Consider the following 23941-nt stretch of genomic DNA (forward strand, 5'->3'; position numbering starts at 1 on the left):
AACGATTTTTGAGGGTTTTCAAGCTATTTTTTGGAATTCACATAAACTTTGTTGTTGCAATAACATTTTACTATTAAGATTAACCGAAATAATAGTTACCACTCCTGAATCGGCTTCAAATGACAATGTTTTCTTACTTGACAGTGTTTTTCAAAAAGCATTTTAAAATTTTTGGCTGTTATGACCAGTAGTTCATTCTTTACACGGTTGCAGCTACCGGTGCAACCGTGATACAACCAATATTTTAACATTCTCACATAGAATCAGCAATAGAATCAAAATACCTATTTGTTTTCAATTATAAACACGGAACATTACGTAAGGTCTTGTTATAGAACTATAAACAAATCGACTCCAATAAACAGGGAAGTAAAACCATAAAACACAAAAAAAAACTTATCGCAGGATAAGCCACTCAAGGCTAGAATTGCAGCCCAAAGCTTCAGTGGTGTCCATCAGGGGAAGGGGGTCGTTGGGTCCTCCCTAAATTTTTACCCTAGTTTAAAGAACGGATGTATGAATAGGACATGTTTCTTTTTTTAGACTCTGTTTCCTATATTTTATTTGAGAACATAGTTTTTTCCAAATTATTTTATTGATCAAATTTTTATTCGACACTTATTTTCGTATCTTGTGATATAAGACGTCATTATCTAGTCTTTTTATATTATGGACTGGCCAATCGTTTTTTCTCCGTTTTTTTTCCTTCTAAAGCCTGGTGCATTTGCAAAGTAACTAAACAGGTTTGAAGTACACCGAAGGAACATTTATTTCTTAAATTTTCCGCAAAATAATAGTTCGTGGTTTCTTACGGTATAACCAATTTGTAAACCAGTCCCTACTTAGAATTCATTCTTTTCAACGCTCACGAATTCACTTCTAACGACATGAAGTTCATACCTTGTCTCAAAGAACGTTAGCCTAAATTTTCGTGACTTTAGGAAGGTGCTGTGAGCCCAGGGGCCCAAATCATTAGTTGATATTAGAATAAAGTATTTTTTGCGCTTTTCTGGTAGGCTGAAATAGCTATTTCAACCTCTAAAATTGTTAGTTTACTTTGGACTATTTGCTAATGACGGCTGAATTATTTAGGAAGTAGCTCCTCTTTTGAGACAGTTCAGGCTTTTTTTCAAGGGTCTACTAGATTAGGTTTCATTTGAATTTTATAGTTCAGATTATTTAGTTAAAGGAAACTTTGGCCAACCCTTGTGGTCTTTATCGCCAACGAAAAACTTCTCTCTTTCGAATCGATAATAGTACTTTAACACAACGTTTTTGAACATTTTTTGTTTCTACAAAAGTACTTTTGATCCGAGCTGATTGCATTTTGATCTATTCTGGTAATCAAATAGTACAGAATGCACATCTGCCACTCCTCCCAACTGAAATTTGTCTTTGGCTGCTTGAATAGATTGTATTTGTTGGTTTGTTTGTATTTTGAGTTTTCCATTTTTCATGGAAGAAAATGGTAAATAATTTAGTCTTTTCTTGCCTTTCAAAATTAATAAGAACGTAGTGAGGCAACACGGTCACCTAATCTGGTGAATTTAAATTGAGAATTAGTGGTATCGAATAGAAGAAGGGTAACGGTGAAAGGGTAACTCAGTTACTTTCAGTAACGGTGAAAGGGTAACTCAGTTACCCTTTCACCGTTACATGGAAAGGCTCTTCAAATTTTAATTGTGCTTTGTTTTAAGGTTTGAAGTTTTTTTATAGTATCCTCGGATTTTTATTTGTAATTTTTATGTTATTATCTTGCACTGAGGACGGTCAAGCGGAGGTCTTGACCGAAATATGTGTATTTTAGTCCATATTTTTCACTGACTTTATTATCTTGCACTGAGGACGGTCAAGCGGAGGTCTTGACCGAAATATTTGTATTTTAGTCCATATTTTTCACTGACTTGTATAATCCTCGTTTTTCTCTTTTTACTATTTTTTCGTTTTATCATGATTAGCCAGTGTGGTCTCAGAAATTATTTACGACAAGCTTACGGGGAGCATATGACCAAGCCTGTTCTAAAAAAAAGTTACCCTTTCACCGTTACATGGAAAGGGTCCTCAAATTTTAGTTGTGCTTTGTTTTAAGGTTTGAAATTTTTTTTTATAGTCTGAATGTAAAGAAACTTGCAACAGTCAAAAAGTAAAATACTCAAAACCAACAATTTTTTTTTTAATGTAGAAGGTTTACTTACTCAACTGTCCACGCAATTTAATGCTAGATTTACCTTCAATTTAAAGTTGGCCCCACCTTTTTTTCGTATTAGAATCACGCCCTAATTCAGCCGTATAGAAACAAAAGAGATGTGTGGTTAAGAGTCCTTTCCATATTACGGATTATGTAATTTGTTTTGGCACTTTTGACCTATCCTAATCATGTTTTTTTTCAGGAAACAATGGAATATTCCGAGTGCATGCCCTATTCTCTATTGTCTTTGTTGCTATCCCTATTTTTTTTTTACATTAAAGCACCCGAAAATCCCTTTTGCACCCTAGTAACACCCTTAATATTGGTAATGGTAGACACAATAACACTTATTTCAGTTTTTTTTTTGTCTATAATGATACAAAGGTGAATTAGCTGTTTCCAAGTGAGACATTGCATCTGAGACAAAGCCGAGGACCTTCACCTCATTTTAGTTATTCTTTCGTATTTAGTTGTCCCATCGAAAGCTATCGATAGCATATGCTATAGCATGCCTAAGTGTGTAGGCCTATATTGTTGCATTCTATTATCCTTTTTTTGCTTAGAGTTTGACCATCCTAAATCAAAACTTACGTAAATAAAAAAAAAAGGTCGAACACTTTGAATTGACGGTAAGTCCAGGATTAAATCATGTGAACAGCTGATTATCCAAGAACTAAAATCAGAGATGTATCTCAGCCAGCGATCTAAGAACTTTCTTCCTTCTTGGTTCGGATTCTTAGTATATTTTCAATGTGATCGAGACCAAAGGCCGATTTTTTAGCAGTTTTAGAGTTGTCAATAATTGAAATAGCTGGGCCAAAACCGTTTTTAGCGAATCTAATCCAAAGCCTTTTTTGATTAAGATCGGCCTGCTGACCTTTCCTTCTGGATTTTCGTTTTTGCCACAAATTTAACAATGGTTTGCTTTAATTTTTAAGAACATTTATAGAAGAGAACATTCCCCCCCCCCCCCCCAAGATGAATTGGGACTACTGTTTGATTTTTAGAATAGTTCAGAAATTCCTAATCATTACATCATTTCTCGTTTGAATCATCCAGTAGCATTTTTGCATAGGACAGTTTATATCGCGGGCAACCCGCGGCCCGCGGGTCGCATGTGGTCCGCGAGGCGTCTTGGTGCGGCCCGCAGGATCCTCGCCGCAACGTACCTGGCGGACCATATTACACACCACACGATTACACAACGGAGTGAAAGGGGGAACCATCTAGCATTCTCAAAAATATCCGTAAACACCACCTAGCATAGCTAGTTTGATGTTCAACCATCCAGAGCAATTATTTTGGCATGTTACAATTTTTGTTTCTGAGTATACCTACCTCAAAGTATGGTAAATACCCCCAAAAAACATTTTAGCTTTAGATTTTCTTTGTTTTTTCTTTTTTAGTTCAGTAAATTTAGTGTTTGCGGTACAGTTACGTAATTTCGTCACAATCCTGGGGGCAAATTTGGAGCCAATTTTCCCAAATCAAGTGAAAATGGCAGTGAAAACTGAAAAATGAATCATATATTACCATAAAGGCAAAGATATACTAAAGAAAACTGACCTGTTTCTCGGGATACTTGAATTATGCAGGCTTATCTTAATGTTGACAAGATTTTTTGCATAAACAAAATTTCAGCGGGGGGCAAGCTGAGGTCGGGGGGGCGGGCGCAAATTTGGGTATGGAGGGGGCAGTTGCCCCCATCTCCATAGCAAATTACGCGCCTGTCGTGGTACCAAATGAAAGCCAAATTATCTGGCCACGTTTTGTGGCCATCAGGTGGCAAAATATTCAGAAGAAAAAAATTACGCTTGATTTTGAAGATGGGTGTCATCTGGTATAATGGTAGTGGAACAGGAAAAAATTAAACACACTGGGACACATCCCAGTGTTTATCAGATGACACCTATCTACAAAATCGAGGGTATTTTTTTTCTTCTAAAGGTAATTTTCATCAAAAGGATCTAAGTACATCCAGGTTGTCAAAGGAGCATATCTCAGGAACAGAATTAGGTATTATGTTTCAACTTTCAGGGAAACTAGAGGGAGAGTAAAACTAAATCAAAAGGTACAATACATATCCAGATTATGAAATGGGTGTTAGTGCAATATCCCAGGAAAAAAAAGGGGGTACGCTAAAACTTTGAGAGTATATTATTGAGGATGTTGAACTAAATCAAAAGACAATTTGTCCATGCAAGCTTGTCATAAGGGCATATTACAACATTTTAGGAACAGATAAAGGTATTAAGTTGAAATTTCAGAACCTGTTGAGGGGGATTATGGATGTTAAAATGGCCTATCTGCAATATATCCGGGATGGCTGAGGGCATTAAGGTGGGACTATTAGGGGATATTGCATTGTATATTGAAAATCAAAATGCACTCCTTGCATCCAAGTTATCAAAAGGGCACATGAACTATATCTGAGGAACAGCTGAAAGCAATTACTACTACAATTACTACTTATGCAATTAGTACTACTGCTGTTGTAACTTATTCAAGCTGTGACTGCTTTTAATTGTTTGAATTTACGACTACTTGCAACTGCAAATACTTGTGACTGTGATTGATTGCGACTTCAAAAAAAAAAAATATATATAAATACACTTAACTCAGTTCCTTGTGCATTGATGCACGTTTGGGCCCGTAATAATTGCACACTCTAAATAAAGCGTGGCCTCCTGTCCTCTCCAATTTCCACCCCGAACCGCCATTAAATAACAAATTTAACACAACTTCTCCTCCGCTCACACCCCTTGAAGTATCAAACTAAAATATAATAAATAATAATAATATCAAAAAATTCTAAACACAATAATAATAAAATAAATCTAGTAAATAATTTTTTAATCTTTTAGATAATTTTTTACATTCTTTTTAAAGGAGCCGAGATACCTATATGATTTCAGCTCTTGCGGAAGTGTATTCCAAGCCCACGCAATTTTAGGAGAAAATTCCAACCTAGCTGTCGGTTTCGGGGGTATGTAAATGTCTGATGAAGATCGTGTATTTAAGCTATGAATTTGTGATGCTAGTGTGAATAAGCCTTTAAATGGTGATGAGAGTTGTTCCTGAAAAATATTTAAAACAAAAACGGTGCAAGATAGTCTGTAATGTGATGCCATTGATAGTCTGTTCGGTGCTGGGTCTAAAATTTGAAGTGCTTTATTGTGAAGTGAGTTTAGTCTCTGTAAATGTGTCTTGAAATTAGATTACCAAATTGTAGAACAATATTGAATTTGAGGCTTGATAACTGCATTGTAAATCAGGATCAGTACTTTTTTTAGGGAAATGGTGACTGAGTTTTCTCAAGATTCCAAGGTTCCTTGAAAGCTTCGTCTCGACACTTGCTAAAACTACAAATGCAACAATTGCCAGTGCATGTGACTTTGATTACATCAACTACTTTGCTATAGCAAACAACAAGACAATCACTCACAACCGGAGCAATGCCAAAGAGGCAGGGATAAACTGGCTGGTAGACTCTTTAAAAAAAAAAAAAAAAAAAAAAAAAAAAAAAATAGTAGATATACATAGGTCCATATTTTATTTCTTATTTTTGCACACCCAAGACGGCTTCTAAAAAAAGAGAGATCGTCGATGAAAGACAAAATTTTAATGAAGCATGGACAAATTTATATTTTTTTTTATTGAAGTTAAAGAAAAACGTTATTGTTTAATCTGTCATAAGAGTATTTCCGTAGTAAAGGAATATAGCTTGAAGCGACATTACGATGCTGAGCACAAAACTAAATTGGGGGTGAATCTTGAAAAAACAAAATCATTAACTTGAAATTGTCACTCAAAAATCAGCAGAAAATCTTGTAGCTATGCAGCTAAACCTCTTCCTACATATGCTGAAGATGTTAATAGCGACAGTATTAAAGATGTCTGCTATAGGCTATTGAAACTTTACTGTGACAGAATGAGCCCACTGGAACCTCTTCTGAATCCTGCAAGCTCTACAGCTGACCCTATTGAACACACTTTAAGCTGCTTTCTTCTTCAAGTAAGAATTTATTCTTTGGATGATGTCATATTTTTTGTGTACGACCATAATATTGTTCAAAAGATAAAAATTTACCTATATGCCTTTTTTGATCATAGATTTAATACGATTAATTTTGACTTGGTCGTTATGTTAGTTCGTTCATAGTATATGTTCACGGAAAATGACTCCGCTAGTGCGATATAGAGAGGAAAACAAATCTAAAAGTGACTGAAATGCTATTGATAAAAGAAAAAATTACAAGACTGGAAATGCCAAAATTCCTAGGAAGATGAAGTAAATGGCTTCTAATGCATTTGAGTAGAAGTAAAGCATTTACTCCTTAAAATACAGAAGAAAAAGAATGGAATTATTGAAAAAAAAATTAATTTTTAACCAGATTGAAATCATTTAACCATAATTTACAAACTCCTAGAAAATATTTGTTTTTGTTTTGTTCTTGCTATGTAGCAAACACACAGCCATAGGATATTAACTCAGCCATAGTATACATTTACACAAAGTGACTTTGCAGTGCAATAAAGAAGGGGGAAAATCTAAGAGCGACTATAGTGCTTCTCTTAAAAGAAAAATTTTGCAAGGTTTCATATGCCAAAATTTCTTGGAAGATAAATTAAATGGCAATTCCTTTGCGTATGAAGAACAACATTTAACGATTAGAATTAAAATGACCAAAAAATTCATTAATTTGAACCTGACTGAAGTCTGATTTTTTTTTTTTTATCTTTTTTTAATATCTTTTTTTTTTTGTTAGGAAGTAAAAACTCAGGATGTAAATCCTTATTTGAGTTTCTAGTTGCTTTTTTTAGCTGGTAATAAGGGTGATATATACATAAACAAGCGCTGTATAACTTTTTGTTTGTGGTGGCATATCCACTCCGCTAGTAGAGTATCTAGCTATATATTTATGTTTGACTGACCACATATGCCACATATCATGCGGCAGGAGCATTAAGTCAGTAAGTCAATTCTGATTTGGTGAATGAATAAACATGAAACTAACGAATCCGGTGACATAATTGTTTTGTCCTTTTAGTGCATGTCATCTTTGTAGGCGTATCGTAAAATCGCAGATTTCACAGGGACCATAAAATTGAAGGAGGAAAAAAACCTTCCACATTCCCTATTACCTATTTGTTTTCAATTATAAACACGTAACATTACGTAAGGTCTTGTTATAGAACTAAAAACAAATCGACTCCAATAAACAGGGAAGTAAAACCATAAAACACAAAAAAACTTATCGCAGGATAAGCCACTCAAGGCTAGAATTGCAGCCCAAAGCTTCAGTGGTGTCCATCAGGGGAAGGGGGTCGTTGGGTCCTCCTAAATTTTTACCCTAGTTTAAAGAACGGATGTATGAATAGGACATGTTTCTTTTTTTAGACTCTGTTTCCTATATTTTATTTGAGAACATAGTTTTTTCCAAATTATTTTATTGATCAAATTTTTATTCGACACTTATTTTCGTATCTTGTGATATAAGACGTCATTATCTAGTCTTTTTATATTATGGACTGGCCAATCGTTTTTTCTCCGTTTTTTTTTTCCATTTTTCATGGAAGAAAATGGTAAATAATTTAGTCTTTTCTTGCCTTTCAAAATTAATAAGAACGTAGTGAGGCAACACGGTCACCTAATCTGGTGAATTTAAATTGAGAATTAGTGGTATCGAATAGAAGAAGGGTAACGGTGAAAGGGTAACTCAGTTACCCTCAGTAACGGTGAAAGGGTAACTCAGTTACCCTTTCACCGTTACATGGAAAGGCTCTTCAAATTTTAATTGTGCTTTGTTTTAAGGTTTGAAGTTTTTTTATAGTATCCTCGGATTTTTATTTGTAATTTTTATGTTATTATCTTGCACTGAGGACGGTCAAGCGGAGGTCTTGACCGAAATATGGTATTTTAGTCCATACTTTTCACTGACTTTATTATCTTGCACTGAGGACGGTCAAGCGGAGGTCTTGACCGAAATATTTGTATTTTAGTCCATATTTTTCACTGACTTGTATAATCCTCGTTTTTCTCTTTTTACTATTTTTTCGTTTTATCATGATTAGCCAGTGTGGTCTCAGAAATTATTTACGACAAGCTTACGGAGTGCATATGACCAAGCCTGTTCTAAAAAAAAGTTACCCTTTCACCGTTACATGGAAAGGGTCCTCAAATTTTAGTTGTGCTTTGTTTTAAGGTTTGAATTTTTTTTTTATAGTCTGAATGTAAAGAAACTTGCAACAGTCAAAAAGTAAAATACTCAAAACCAACAATTTTTTTTTTAATGTAGAAGGTTTACTTACTCAACTGTCCACGCAATTTAATGCTAGATTTACCTTCAATTTAAAGTTGGCCCCACCTTTTTTTCGTATTAGAATCACGCCCTAATTCAGCCGTATAGAAACAAAAGAGATGTGTGGTTAAGAGTCCTTTCCATATTACGGATTATGTAATTTGTTTTGGCACTTTTGACCTATCCTAATCATGTTTTTTTTCAGGAAACAATGGAATATTCCGAGTGCATGCCCTATTCTCTATTGTCTTTGTTGCTATCCCTATTTTTTTTTTACATTAAAGCACCCGAAAATCCCTTTTGCACCCTAGTAACACCCTTAATATTGGTAATGGTAGACACAATAACACTTATTTCAGTTTTTTTTTGTCTATAATGATACAAAGGTGAATTAGCTGTTTCCAAGTGAGACATTGCATCTGAGACAAAGCCGAGGAACTTCACCTCATTTTAGTTATTCTTTCGTATTTAGTTGTCCCATCGAAAGCTATCGATAGCATATGCTATAGCATGCCTAAGTGTGTAGGCCTATATTGTTGCATTCTATTATCCTCTTTTTGCTTACAGTTTGACCATCCTAAATCAAAACTTACGTAAATAAAAAAAAAGGCTGAACACTTTGAATTGACGGTAAATCCAGGATTAAATCATGTGAACAGCTGATTATCCAAGAACTAAAATCAGAGATGTATCTCAGCCAGCAAACTAAGAACTTTCTTCCTTCTTGGTTCGGATTCTTAGTATATTTTCAATGTGATCGAGACCAAAGGCCGATTTTTTAGCAGTTTTAGAGTTGTCAATAATTGAAATAGCTGGGCCAAAACCGTTTTTAGCGAATCTAATCCAAAGCCTTTTTTGATTAAGATCGGCCTGCTGACCTTTCCTTCTGGATTTTCGTTTTTGCCACAAATTTAACAATGGTTTGCTTTAATTTTTAATAACATTTTTAGAAGAGAACATTCACCCCCCCCCCCCAAGATGAATTGGGACTACTGTGTGATTTTTAGAATAGTTCAGAAATTCCTAATCATTACATCATTTCTCGTTTGAATCATCCAGTAGCATTTTTGCATAGGACAGTTTATATCGCGGGCAACCCGCGGGTCGCATGTGGTCCGCGAGGCGTCTTGGTGCGGCCCGCAGGATCCTCGCCGCAACGTACCTGGCGGACCATATTACACACCATACGATTACACAACGGAGTGAAAGGGGGAACCATCTAGCATTCTCAAAAATATCCGTAAACACCACCTAGCATAGCTAGTTTGATGTTCAACCATCCAGACCAATTATTTTGGCATGTTACAATTTTTGTTTCTGAGTATACCTACCGCAAAGTATGGTAAATACCCCCCAAAAAACATTTTAGCTTTAGATTTTCTTTGTTTTTTCTTTTTTAGTTCAGTAAATTTAGTGTTTGTGGTACAGTTACGTAATTTCGTTACAATCTTGGGGGGGGGGGGGCAAAGTTGGATCTAATTTTCCCAAATCAAGTGAAAATGGCAGTGAAAACTGAAAAATGACTCATGTATTACCATAAAGGCAAAGATACAGTAAAGAAAACTGACCTGTTTATCTGGATACTTGAATTATGCAGGCTTATCTTAGTTTTGACAAGATCTTTTGCATAAACAAAATTTCAGCGGGGGGCAAGCTGAGGTCGGGGGGGGGGGCGGGCGCAAATTTGGGTATGGAGGGGGCAGTTGCCCCCTGCTCCATAGCAAATTACGCGCCTGTCGTGGTACCAAATGAAAGCCAAATTATCTGGCCACGTTTTGTGGCCATCAGGTGGCAAAATATTCAGAAGAAAAAAATTACGCTTGATTTTGAAGATGGGTGTCATCTGGTATAATGGTGGTGGAACAAGAAAAAATTAAACACACTGGGACACATCCCAGTGTTTATCAGATGACACCTATCTACAAAATCGAGGGTATTTTTTTCTTCTAAAGGTAATTTTCATCAAAAGGATTTAAGTACATCCAGGTTGTCAAAGGAGCATATCTCAGGAACAGAATTAGGTATTATGTTTCAACTTTCAGGGAAGTAGAGGGAGAGTAAAACTAAATCTAAAGGTACAATACATATCCAGATTATGAAATGGGTGTTAGTGCAATATCCCAGGAAAAAAGGGGGTACGCTAAAACTTTCAGAGTATATTATTGGGAATGTTGAACTAAATCAAAAGACAATTTGTCCATGCAAGTTTGTCATAAGGGCATATTACAACATTTTAGGAACAGATAAAGGTATTAAGTTGAAATTTCAGAACCTGTTGAGGGGGATTATGGATGTTAAAATGGCCTATCTGCAATAAATTCGGGATGGCTGAGGGCATTAAGGTGGGACCGTTTTTAGCGAATCTAATCCAAAGCCTTTTTTGATTAAGATCGGCCTGCTGACCTTTCCTTCTGGATTTTCGTTTTTGCCACAAATTTAACAATGGTTTGCTTTAATTTTTAAGAACATTTATAGAAGAAAACATTCACCCCCCCCCCCCAAGATGAATTGGGACTACTGTGTGATTTTTAGAATAGTTCAGAAATTCCTAATCATTACATCATTTCTCGTTTGAATCATCCAGTAGTATTTTTGCATAGGACAGTTTATATCGCGGGCAACCCGCGAATCACATGTGGTCCGCGAGGCGTCTTGGTGCGGCCCGCAAGATCCTCGCCGCAACGCACCTGGTGGACCATATTACACACCATACCAATACACAACGGAGTGTAAGGGGGCACCATCTAGCATTCTCAAAAATATCCGTAAACACCACCTAGCATAGCTAGTTTGATGTTCAACCATCCAGACCAATTATTTTGGCATGTTACAATTTTTGTTTCTGAGTATACCTACCTCAAAGTATGGTAAATACCCTCAAAAAAACATTTTAGCTTTAGATTTTCTTTGTTTTTTCTTTTTTAGTTCAGTAAATTTAGTGTTTGTGGTACAGTTACGTAATTTCGTCACAATCTTGGGGTGGGGCAAAGTTGGAGCCAATTTTCCCAAATGAAGTGAAAATGGCAGTGAAAACTGAAAAATGAATCATGTACTACCATAAAGGCAAAGATATACTAAAGAAAACTGACCTGTTTCTCGGGATACTTGAATTATGCAGGCTTATCTTAGTTTTGACAAGATCTTTTGCATAAACAAAATTTCAGCGGGGGGCAAGCTGAGGTCGGGGGGGGGGGGCGCAAATTTGGGTATGGAGGGGGCAGTTGCCCCCTGCTCCATAGCAAATTACGCGCCTGTCGTGGTACCAAATGAAAGCCAAATTATCTGGCCACGTTTTGTGGCCATCAGGTGGCAAAATATTCAGAAGAAAAAAATTACGCTTGATTTTGAAGATGGGTGTCATCTGGTATAATGGTAGTGGAACAGGAAAAAATTAAACACACTGGGACACATCCCAGTGTTTATCAGATGACACCTATCTACAAAATCGAGGGTATTTTTTTCTTCTAAAGGTAATTTTCATCAAAAGGATCTAAGTACATCCAGGTTGTCAAAGGAGCATATCTCAGGAACAGAATTAGGTATTATGTTTCAACTTTCAGGGAAGTAGAGGGAGAGTAAAACTAAATCAAAAGGTACAATACATATCCAGATTATGAAATGGGTGTTAGTGCAATATCCCAGGAAAAAGGGGGTACGCTAAAACTTTGAGAGTATATTATTGAGGATGTTGAACTAAATCAAAAGACAATTTGTCCATGCAAGTTTGTCATAAGGGCATATTACAACATTTTAGGAACAGATAAAGGTATTAAGTTGAAATTTCAGAACCTGTTGAGGGGGATTATGGATGTTAAAATGGCCTATCTGCAATAAATCCGGGATGGCTGAGGGCATTAAGGTGGGACTATTAGGGGATATTGCATTGTATATTGAAGATCAAAATGCACTCTATGCATCCAAGTTGTCAAAAAGGCATATGAACAATATCTGAGGAACAGCTGAACGCAATTACTACTACAATTACTACTTATGCAACTAGTACTACTGCTGTTGTGACTTATTCAAGCTGTGACTGCTTTTAATTGTTTGAATTTACGACTACTTGCAACTGCAAATACTTGTGACTGTGAGTGATTGCGACTTCAAAAAAAAAAAAAAATTATAAAAATACACTTAACTCAGTTCCTTGTGCATTGATGCACGTTTGGGCCCGTAATAATTGCACACTCTAAATAAAGCGTGGCCCTCTGTCCTCTCCAATTTCCACCCCGAACCGCCATCAAATAACAATAAATTTAACACAACTTCTCCTCTGCTCACACCCCTTGAAGTATCAAACTAAAATATAATAAATAATAATAATATCAAAAATTCTAAACATAATAATAATAAAATAAATCTAGTAAATAAATTTTTAATCTTTTAGATAATTTTTCACATTCTTTTTAAAGGAGCCGAGAGACCTATATGACTTCAGCTCTTGCGGAAGTGTATTCCACTCTCTAGCACACGCAATTCTAGGAGAAAATTCCGACCTACCTGTCGGTGTCGGGGGTATATAAATGCCTGATGAAGATCGTGTATTTAAACAATGGATTTGTGATGCTAGTGTGAATAAGCCTTTAAATGGTGATGGGAGTGTTCCTGAAAAATATTTAAAATAAAAAACGGTGCAAGATAGTCTGTAATGTGATGCCATTGATAGTCTGTTCGGTGCTGGGCCTAAAATTTGAAGTGCTTTGTTGTGAAGTGAGTTTAGTCTCTGTAAATGTGTCTTGAAATTAGATTGCCAAACTGTAGAACAATACTGAATGTGAGGCTTGATAACTGCATTGTAAATCAGGATCAGTATTTTTTTAGGGAAATGGTGACGTGAGTTTTCTCAAGATTCCAAGGTTCCTTGAAAGCTTCGTCTCGACACTTGCTAAAACTACAAATGCAACAATTGCCAGTAACTACAATTGCCAGTGCATGTGACTTTGATTGCGTCAACTACTTTGTGCTATAGCAAACAACAAGAAAATCACTCACAACCGGAGCAATGCCAAAGAGGCAGGGATAAACTGGCTGGTAGACTCTGTAAAAAAAAAAAAAAAAAAAAGAAAAAAAAAAGTAGATATACATAGGTCCATATTTTATTTCTTATTTTTGCACACCCAAGTCGGCTTCTAAAAAAAGAGAGATCGTCGATGAAAGACAAAATTTTAATGAAGCATGCACAAATTTATATTTTTTTTTATTGAAGTTAAAAAAAAACTTGTTGTTTAATCTGTCATAAGAGCATTTCCCTAGTAAAGGAATACAACTTGAAGTGACGTTACGATACTGAGCACAAAACTCAATTTGACTGTCTTGGAGGTGAATCTCGGAAAAACAAAATCATCAACTTGAAATTGTCACTCAAAAATCAGCAGAAAATCTTTGAAGTTGTGACAGACAAAAGCAAATCAGCTGTACCTGGCAGCTACAAAGTGTCAGAAATAATAGCGAAGCATGGTCGCCCATTTACCGACAGCGAAATTTTCAAAGAGTGTGTCTTAGCTATTGCAGAGGAAGCATGCCCGGAGCGGAAAAATATTTTTTGAAAACATTAACCTCTCTGCTAGAAATTGCACCCGCCGCACCGAAGACTTGAATGCTAACTTCTTTGAACAATTTAAGGGCAAAGCGCAGTCTTTTACGTACTTCTCTCTAGCGATGGGCGAAAGTACAGACGTGTGGGATACGTCACAATTCCTAAATTTTGTACGGAGCGATTGATGAAAACTTCCATGGGTATGAGGAGTTATTTCAAAATATGTTATCTTAATGGAAGTACAAAGAGGGAGGATTTATTTCATCTCTTGCAAGCTCTGGTTTTATGCAGCTTGAGCTGGGATAAATTAATCAGCATCACCACGGACGGCTGAAAAACATGAGCTGTCATAAAGGTGTCGTTGGAAGAGTCAACAGCAAACTTCTAGAGTCTGGACCTGAAGTTCTATATACATTTCACTGTATTGTCCATCAAGAAGCATTGTGTTGCAAGGTTTTATCGTGGAGAGAAATAATGGATGCCGTTATATCTGTATTAATTCTGGTGATATATTACTGTGAAGTAAGAAAGCTAAGCCGAGGATCCGTACTTATACGATTTTTTTATTTAAAGAAACAAAATTATAAGTTGAGGGAGATGAAAGGAAAGGTAATTCCCAAACTTTACACTAGCGAGTGGGTTGAAAATCTTGGGTTTTTAACTAATTTGATTACAGAACTGTATCTACTGAATACACGTTTACAAGTAATACATACATTTATACGCCAGATGTATTGAGAATTGAGATGTTAAGGCATTTGAAATGAAACTAACATTATTTATCAAGCATATCGATGAAAGAAAAGCTCGATTATTTTCCAAATTGAAAGAAAGCAGTAGTAGAAGCTGATATAAATTTGGTTTGGCACAAATACTAAAATGAAAAGTACAATAATACAACTTCAAACTGAGTTTGAAAACCGGTTTGTTGATTTCAGAAAGGTCTCACGTAAGATGGATATTTTCGAAAACACCTTCGCAGTGGATGTCAATAGTGCACAAACTGATTTTCAAATCAACGCGATAGTTTTGCAAAGTGACGCCGCACTTAAAATAGCTTTTAAGGAAAAAATAAACTTGGTGGATTTCTAGGGAAGTTTGCCCTCTGAAAGCTGCTAGGACTTAAAAACGTTTGCTCAGCAAATAATTACTGTGTTTGGAAGTACATATATTTGTGAGCAAACTTTTCAATTCTGAATTATCCAAAAAACAAACAAACAAAACAAACACTGTTCTCGGTTATCGGATATATATTTAGACAGAATACTACGCTTCTCTATTACAGAAATGCAAGCTAATTTAAAAAAATTGCACATCAAATGCAACAACAAAAATTTCATTGATTGCATTAACTACAATAAATGTCCTAAAAATATACATCAGGTGTTTTATTTTTAAACCTAAAATATTTGTATATAAATATTGTAGATATGCTCTAACCATTATGGTATATCTACAATGCTACATTACAGTGTAATAACATGTGACCTAAGTGTGGCCCGCGTATTATCCCCACGTAAAATTTTGGCCCTTTTACTATGAAAGGTTGCCGACCCATGGTTTATATGGTAACAAATGGCAGAGCCAACAGTAGCTATAGTTTGGCCTCAAATACCCATTTTTTCCTGCGTCCACTGTTAAATACTGTTTTTTTTTTGCAAAATTTTTGCAGATATGTACTCTCTGTCTAACTTTCTTTTTTTAGTATATTTTCTTTCATTGTAAATTATTTTCTTAGTAATTTACGACTTTGGCAAAAATTGTAATTGAACCCCGGCCCTGGCCCACTGAATTTTAAACCTAAGATTCATCAGATTTCTCCGATTGAAATCTCCGATTGGTCGGAAGCAATATATGATCTATCTAACAAAAAACAGTAATTTGTATTTAGACGGCCAAGCAGATCTATAGTGAGAGACAGATCAGACATCCTGTCTTCATGAGAGTTCAAGGATCTTTGGATGCCAGTTTATTATCATCCTACTAATTTTAGAAGAACTCTTGCCATGGAAACGTGGATATCTTATCAGTATTTACGCTTTTAAGTATACGTTTATTTTTGGTCGTACACATCTCATGAGTAATATAAGTTTGATCCAGAATAAAAAAAAATTGAATGTTAGTGTTTCTTTAGCTTTAAAATAAAGAGCGATGTTTGCTGTGTTTCCCTATTTCTCTTTCGATATGGTTTCAAGTAGTCCCCGAAGCCACGCCACGCCGACACGACGGCGGCGAATGTATGATTTAGTATTGGCGGCGGCCCGCCGCCAGGCGCGCCACCGCCAAAATTTTGGCGGCGCGCCACCGATTTTAGACCGCGCGCGCCACGGCGCGCCGATTTTTATAATTAAAAATAATAATAAAATTCCACTTCACCAAGCACGTTCAACCTTGATTTTAGTAAGGATTTTTAAATGGTTGGCTAAAAACATACAGGAACAATATGACTTACTTGACTTACTTACTTGTTGTGTTTATGTTATGTTTTGTTGTGTAAATGCAAAGTGCAAATAATGTTCTGGCCTTGGGAAGGCATAGGAGTTTTGAGCCCAACTTATGTTAATTTCCGCTCTTTTTGAGTTTGACGCGGTTATTTATTGTAATTTCTGTTCGTTTTGGGTTTCGTTTATTTATCGATGCTGATTTGTGGTAGTCTCACGCTTGGTAGATTATTTGATTTTAAATTTTGCTCATTTTTTGTTTAATGGGGTTCTTTACTTTTCTTTGAAAAACTTACTTTGAGGAAACAGTTTTTTAATTAATTTCTGTTCGTTTTATATTGACATAGTCTTTTCAGGGAAAAAGAAAATAATACTTTAAATCTTTTCGTTTTTTTAAGAATTTATAGTTCGGCCTGCTATTTGTATGCTGGAAAAAATTTTTCTGCAACATTTAAAAACATAGACCCTTTTAAAAATCTGGACACAAATAGTAGTGTTTAATTTAGTTTCATACTTCCTCTAGTTGACCTGAAATGGAAAACTTGATAACATTCGCAAAAAAATTTGTTTACTTTCTTTGATAGCTTGGATACACGTACGCTATTTTGATTTGGTCAAATTTTAAGAGCAGAAGAAACCCCAAAAGTTTGAACATAATACCCTCAGTTGTTCTTGGGATACTGCTGAGATGCTTTATTGGGAATTAGCATTAACAGAGTGCATTTTTTATTTAATCTTAAGGCAACATTTACTTTTAAAACTAAAAGTAAATGGGGTGGGTGGGCGGGGTAGGGGGATTAATTTCCCTCCAATCACTTTCGACTATTAAAAAGGGCATCACTCCTTTCTATTTTCAATCGAATGAGCCCTTTTCAAAGTTCCTACGACAACTCCTTCGGTACGAAGTGCCCTGGTCTACAACAACAACAACAACAACAAAATGATACATTATACCCACATCGATCTCTACTATAAAAATGCCAAGCCTTCCAATCACTTTCGATTATTAAAAAGGGCACTAGGCTTTTAAATTTCCAATTGATTGATCCCTTTTTGATTTCGTACGGCAACACTTTCCATAAACACCGTCCATGCCCCCAGGGAAATAATTGAAAACCTTTACCCTAGTGATTGTAAGAGTCGTAGCTTTTGTCTACGACCACATTACCAGAACTTTCAACTACATCGAACACGTTGGCTGTCTAGCGTGTTCTTCTGGTGGTGTCTCGGGAATTGGTGGGGGTGGAAGGGGTTTTGGTTGCCTTCAAATCATTTTCAACTATTAAAAAGAGCACAAGCCACTCCAATCTCTAATTAAATGAGCCCTTTTCGAAGTTTCTACGACAACTTCTTCGATATGAAGTGCCCTGGTCTAAATGAAAAATAAATAAATAATACATTGTGCCAACATAGTTCTTATATACCCCCAGGGCATAACTACAAAACCCTTGCCCTAAGGGTTGTGGGGGAGTAACCTCTTCAAAAAACAGATTTTCTCTTTGGAAATCAGTTACTCTGAACAAAATGGCTATCTTAAAATTTTGATTGGATGTGTTTGGGGAAATGGTGGGCATGGAAGGGGTGTTAGCTGCCTTTCAATCACTTTGGACTATTAAAAAGGGCACTAGCTATTCCAATTTCCAATCGAATGAACCCTTTTCGAAGTTTCTACGACAACTCCTTCGATACGAATTGCCCTGGTATGAAAAAAAATAATGATACATTGTGCCAACATTGTTCTTTGCTTGGGCAGCTCGATTGCGCTGCCTATGACAACATCCTGAATTGCCTAATGCTCTTTTATGTACCTCTTGTCATCCGAAAAAATCAGAACTAAAAATGAATAGAAATTTAAAGTGGAAGGTAGAATTTTTGTTTCTAGAAAATATTTTTTTTCTTTTTCCTATGAACCGATATACATGTCGAGCCCAAGATGACAGTATTTATCTTTAAGAAACAGATTAGCCGGGATGACGGTTGAAGCCCGGAGGTCTATATCGATACCCAAAAGAGAGAGAAAAAAACAAAAAAACGGCGGCGTATTAGTGACGCCGCCGCTGCTAGAATCAGCGGCGGCGTCAACGCGCTGATGCAAGCTCGGCGGCGCGTCGCCGTCTTTTTCGGCGCGCGCCACCGACTTTTCGGCGCGGCTTCGGGGTCTAGTTTAAAGAATATTAACTAAGCAAGCTTGACTACACTGTACAATTCCTAACAATCGAGTCTCGATTTTTTGGTCTCATTTGATCTGTTTGCTTCTCCATCCCACTTGTTTTAAACATTATGGCGCGGCCACCGTCGATGGAACGAACCCCCGAAGATTTTAGGCTATTACTTATGATTTCCTTTCAGAATAAGCTATGGCGTATGACCTTTCTCTTACTGGCTTGTGGGCTTTTTAGTATAACTATCGCAGGGATACGACCTTTGTTCATCCCATGAACATGTCCAAGCCACTGCTCTAAACAAAATACTTTCTCACACGTACTTCCTTTTTCGACTGTTTTTTCGAGTATTCTGTGCTTCGACCTTATCTATTTTCTTATTTGTCTTATGAGACCTAAACTGAGTCGAAAAACATCATGTTTTTCTCATTTTACTATTTTATTTCATATGTTAATATCAGTTTCAACTTTAGATCCAAAAATGGAACTGGAGATCAAATTTCTCATCGAAAAGTTGTTGGTGCCAAAACCTTGGATTGCCGCTGCCGCATCATTTCATGCTCAAAGTCGTCATCTTCATTTTCTTCAGGCAAAATATCTTGTTGACGCCAATCTGGACAAGGAGGCTCATCAGCTTGTTTCTGAAAAACTTGGACCGGACGCTGTACTCGGACGAAAGTAAGCATTTTTTTACCGTTTCATTTTACCCAAATAATTCAAAGCAGGAAATTTCCAGATTATTTTGAAAAAATAGCTACAACCTCGAACGGTTGTGACTTGAAACATAGATGGGTTGAAATACTAACTTATGAAAGCAACCTTGATTCGGGATCCGAAGATGTTGGATGTCTCGATGTTTATAAACTTTGGTTATACCGAACATTTGCCTCTATTACCAAGTCTGCAAGTCGTGCTAGCTTATCCTGCCTCGTATAGAGCTGCAATATTTGAGAATCCAAGGCTGTGTCCTATTTTTATATTTATTCATATAATTCATCAGTTGTTTTTGTTTCTTTCGCATATGTTCCCCTATGAAATTTTGATCCACTCCCTTAAAATAATTTATATGTTCGTGTCTGTGCCACCTCCACCTGTCCCAGAAATTCTCACTGCACCTTTACTCAAAGTGTCTACATTTTACATTGGCGTCTGGTCTCGCAGCTAGTACAAGTAAGTAAGTTCTAAGACAGCCTTCTTTTTATTCTTTTAATCATGCCCTGCTCCAGGAAAGTAAGCTGGATTTTTTTTTTTGGGGGGGGGGGTGAGAGAAAAAAAAGCAAAAATGGGTGGATTTTTCCTATACTGCCATATAAATTTTAGTTACAATGCGAAAAGACAAAATTTGCATTATTTAAAAGAAGAAAAAAAAACTTGTTTATTTGTCATTCTATGCTTTTTTTTGTCATAGCTTCTCGCTTTTGAATGTTTACAATTTTTTTTAATTATGCCTTCGGTCTGACGTGCCAAACTCTGCAAGCAAAAAAAGAAGTTCTTTCCTAAAATATTCATTAACGCATGTGCAGTCTCAATGCTGAAACGTAGACGTTACTTCTGTAAAAAATATGTATATATAACCTTTCGGCTTTACGTATTTATGTATTAGAAAATACACATCAAACAATGCCTTGTTTGACTTGGCATGTATTGTTTTTATCTCATAATTTCCCATTTTTAGATATTTTCTGTATTTGTTTATCAAATTGCACCACGAGCCTGGCGAGGTCTCCTATCTGTACTGTGCCATGGAAAATAAAATGTAAAAATATATAAATACCTGGACCCAATGTTGTGAATGGAACACACGTGCAGTCCCACTGAAGAGATTGTGTTTATTTGTTTAGACAACAGAAACTTCTATGTAGCCTAAAAGATGTCCGTATAACAAAACCCCAGTTTAACTGAACAGTGTTCAACTCAACCCATTTAACTCAACCCCGTTTGATTCAACCAGCATTTAACTCAACCCTCCTTTAATTCAGCCCCATTTAACTCAACCCATGTTTAGCCCCCCCCCGCCCCACATTCAACGCAACTCTGAAATTCGAGCGTATTTGTGCCCTAGGAATGAAAAATTTGCTAATTTCATATATATAAGAAAGAATTATCGATAATTTTTATTTTGAAGGGGGAGGAAATATTTACGCAATTTTTATTTTTAAAAAAAAGAAGAAAATTATATGTCCTCAGTAATATGAATGGTGACGTTCATGCCGCTTACGTTATTCGGAAGATCAACATTATGCATTCAAGTGAAAGAAACCTATATGTGGCCTAAAATATTTTGTCTAAGGAACCAGATATTTCTTTGTTTGATTTGACATTTATTGTTTTATCTCATAATTTTTCGGTTTTAAATATCTCCCGTATTCATTTATAAAGCTACATCATGAAAATGATACGGTCTCTTAAATACACTGAACCTTCAGCCCAATAATAGGAACAGTGACAGCATTATGTAGATAAATCACATTCATTGAATAAAAACCGTCTTTTATAAGGCCTAAAATATTTTAATAGTAAAAAAAGAAAAAAAAATCACTAATTCTTTGTTTACCTTGATGTTTATTGTTTTATCTCATAATTTTCCACTTTGAAATATTTCCCATGTTTATTTGTAAAATGACCTCACGATCATCAACTTGTCAAGTGTCATGTATTACTTCTTACTGGGAATTCACTACCTGGGATTATTTCTATCTTTACAATAAATTTTTTTATCGAATGATTAAACTTTGATCATAGCCTTAATTCAGGCCTTTTGGATTATTTTTTTTTCCTGACTTCTGTATTCTAATCCTGATATCTGTATTGCATGTTATTGCATCATTTCATATTGTTTTTTTTTTGGCTGGTATCAAGGGGTTGTGAACTATATTTTGTAGGTGTATATTGTTTTTATACCTGCGGAACGGGCTCATACACCTCCAGCCCTCCATCGGACTTCCTAAAATGACTTACAACCAAATCGAATGAGTCTATATCTTGGCTACCTTGCTAATAACGTTTTTGCCCTTTTTATTCCTAAATTCGCAGCACCAGGTATAATTAAGTATTTGCTTTACCGCTAGTCTTTTATCGTAGGTTTTATATGAATGTTGAACCTTCTTTTGAAAAAGTCAACAGCGACGTCGAATGAAGTTGTTCTTCAAATACTCTGGTCTCGGTGTGCCAACCTCAAGATATTGGATAAAGATTTTATTTTTAAATAAGTTTAAAGTATCCGTCAAATTTTAAGCATCTAGGCCAAAGATAATACACGATATCCAACGATATTATTCTTGAATTACAAAGATTTCTAAGTCAGTAATTCCAGTTCATCAGCACTATTTTCTCCTTTATTAAGATTCAGTTCATTAAGCTAATGTTCTGCAACCGTGATATAATCAACGAAAATATCCAATTATGCTAAGTTAAAATAGATAATATGTTTATTTCTAAAAATTTCTATCACAAGTCTAGGAGGTCCGAATTCAAATTTCGTGGTCAAAAGACAATTAACCGGAAAAAATAAAATCAAGCGAAACAGAAATAAAAACGAAACAGAAAAAACAGGTAAAACTAGTTAAAATATATTTTTGAAAATTATTGTAAATTTTAGGGAGTCATTGAAACACAAGAAAAAAAGGAAAATGATTGAATATATATAAAACATAGCCACCTGTACAGGTAATAATAAAAGAGAAATTATCGGGTTATTTTGTTAATTTTTTTTCAGCAATGTAGGGTACAAAAGTTTTTTCATATCTGGAGGTGAGGCAGTGAATAAGAGATAAAATATGAACGGGTTCAGAAACAACTCGAGGCGGGCGGAATCTAGATGGGGATTGTCTTTTGAGGAAAATGTTTTCCGTACTAGTTTTGTTATGACATTTTTGGAAAAACAGAGGGTACAACGTAACTCTCCTGCATTCAAGCGTTGCCAACTTAGCTTTTTTTAAGAAGAAGAGAGTATGGAACCTTAAATTCTTTGAAAGTTTTTCGAGTCATGCCATTCTTGCCATCCAAAGATTTACATTCGGTAAGAAATGGGGTGACAGTAGGGGCATGGGGCTCGTCTAAAAGATCTCATAGGGAGAAAGAAAGGTGATTGTATTCCCAAAGCAAGACTTTAGGAGGAGTCAAATATTGGTTTGGTATCCAAATATCAAGTGGCCCGATGAGAAGAATTCTTTCACGGAGACGAATATTTGGTTTGCTTTTGTTTCGGATTAAAGTTGAAATTTCGTCTTTCCTGCCCGTAAAAGTGTGTTTAAAGGTATATAAGAAGCTTCCTGTCATGTATTGATGATGTGCCAGTGGTATTCTTTTTATATCAGTATTTAAGTAGGTTTTATTTTTGAAAGCTTCAGAGATTTTATATTTATCTGCCGGAAACCTCATGGTATGTCGTCTTCGTTTGACAAAATGTACGGTTTTCTGTCATAGACTAGCTGAAAAACCAAATGTGTGTACAAATGCACATTTTGTCTCTTCAAAAGATTGTTAATGCTACATTATTTGTATTTCAGCTTAAATTAGTATTCTGTTCTAAGAAAAACAAAAGTTTTCATCAATAGTTTTCTTGAAAGAAAAATTGTTAATGATCAAGACCAATTTTTTCTCCTTGCTGTCACTACTAATTAAGAACACGGAAAGATAGATATTTAAAATTCAGAAAGGCGCGACATTTCAAAGAGACGTATATTAAATACTAAATTTTAGCCCTACTTGTACACCAGTGGGACAACATCCCTCAGGAAAAGATCTCGTGATTTTCATAAACGTCCCTTATAAATTCCCTTTTTTGGTTATTTTGATAGATACCCACTGTCGAAAATGGTCCTGTGGATTTGCTTGCTGTGTGTAAAGGGGATTGCCTCTTATCCTACTAGATCTGCCGAAGGGCGTTTTCTAGAAAAGTTTTGGACGAAGCTTTTTGAAATATGTCAGAGTCTAGAAATGTAGACCAAAAAATGTTCTTTCTAGCATCAGATCCCATGGAAATATGCTCTGGTCGGGCTCTTTCTAAGATTTTGGCTGTGTATGGATATACTCTAGTTACAAAATTCTGATTTTAAATTTCATTTTCCTTTTCTAGAATTTTAGGGAAACTTCGAATTCTCTGTTTTTAAAGTGAATATCAATTTCAATCTTTAAATGCCTTGTTAAACAACAAATGGTGGATTTAATTAAGTCTGAATATAGAAGATAAGTAAGGATCTTGGAACCCTTAAAATGTAATTGCAGTTGTTTTAACTTCGGAAGCTGAAATTAAATTAGTTTTATTTCATGCTTGGTTTGCTTTCTTGATTTATTCTAAGTTCCGTGCCATT

At 35.7% G+C, this 23941-nt stretch overlaps 1 protein-coding gene across 1 annotated transcript in view; it reads left to right on the top strand.

The window, feature by feature from the left end:
- Positions 1-21765, top strand: part of LOC148945157 (nuclear pore complex protein Nup98-Nup96-like) — an 82773-nt gene extending 61008 nt beyond the window's left edge. The window contains exons 4-5 of the mRNA XM_089098961.1: positions 19103-19307; positions 21711-21765. Coding sequence (XP_088955087.1) covers positions 19103-19307; positions 21711-21765 — 260 coding nt within the window. The remainder of the gene's footprint in view (positions 1-19102; positions 19308-21710) is intronic.
- Positions 21766-23941: the final 2176 nt, after the last annotated feature.

This window comes from Artemia sp. Qi Xiang Cuo, chromosome 13, assembly GCF_049724085.1.
Source record: "Artemia sp. Qi Xiang Cuo chromosome 13, ASM4972408v1, whole genome shotgun sequence".
Taxonomy (NCBI): Eukaryota; Metazoa; Arthropoda; class Branchiopoda; order Anostraca; family Artemiidae; genus Artemia; species Artemia sp. Qi Xiang Cuo.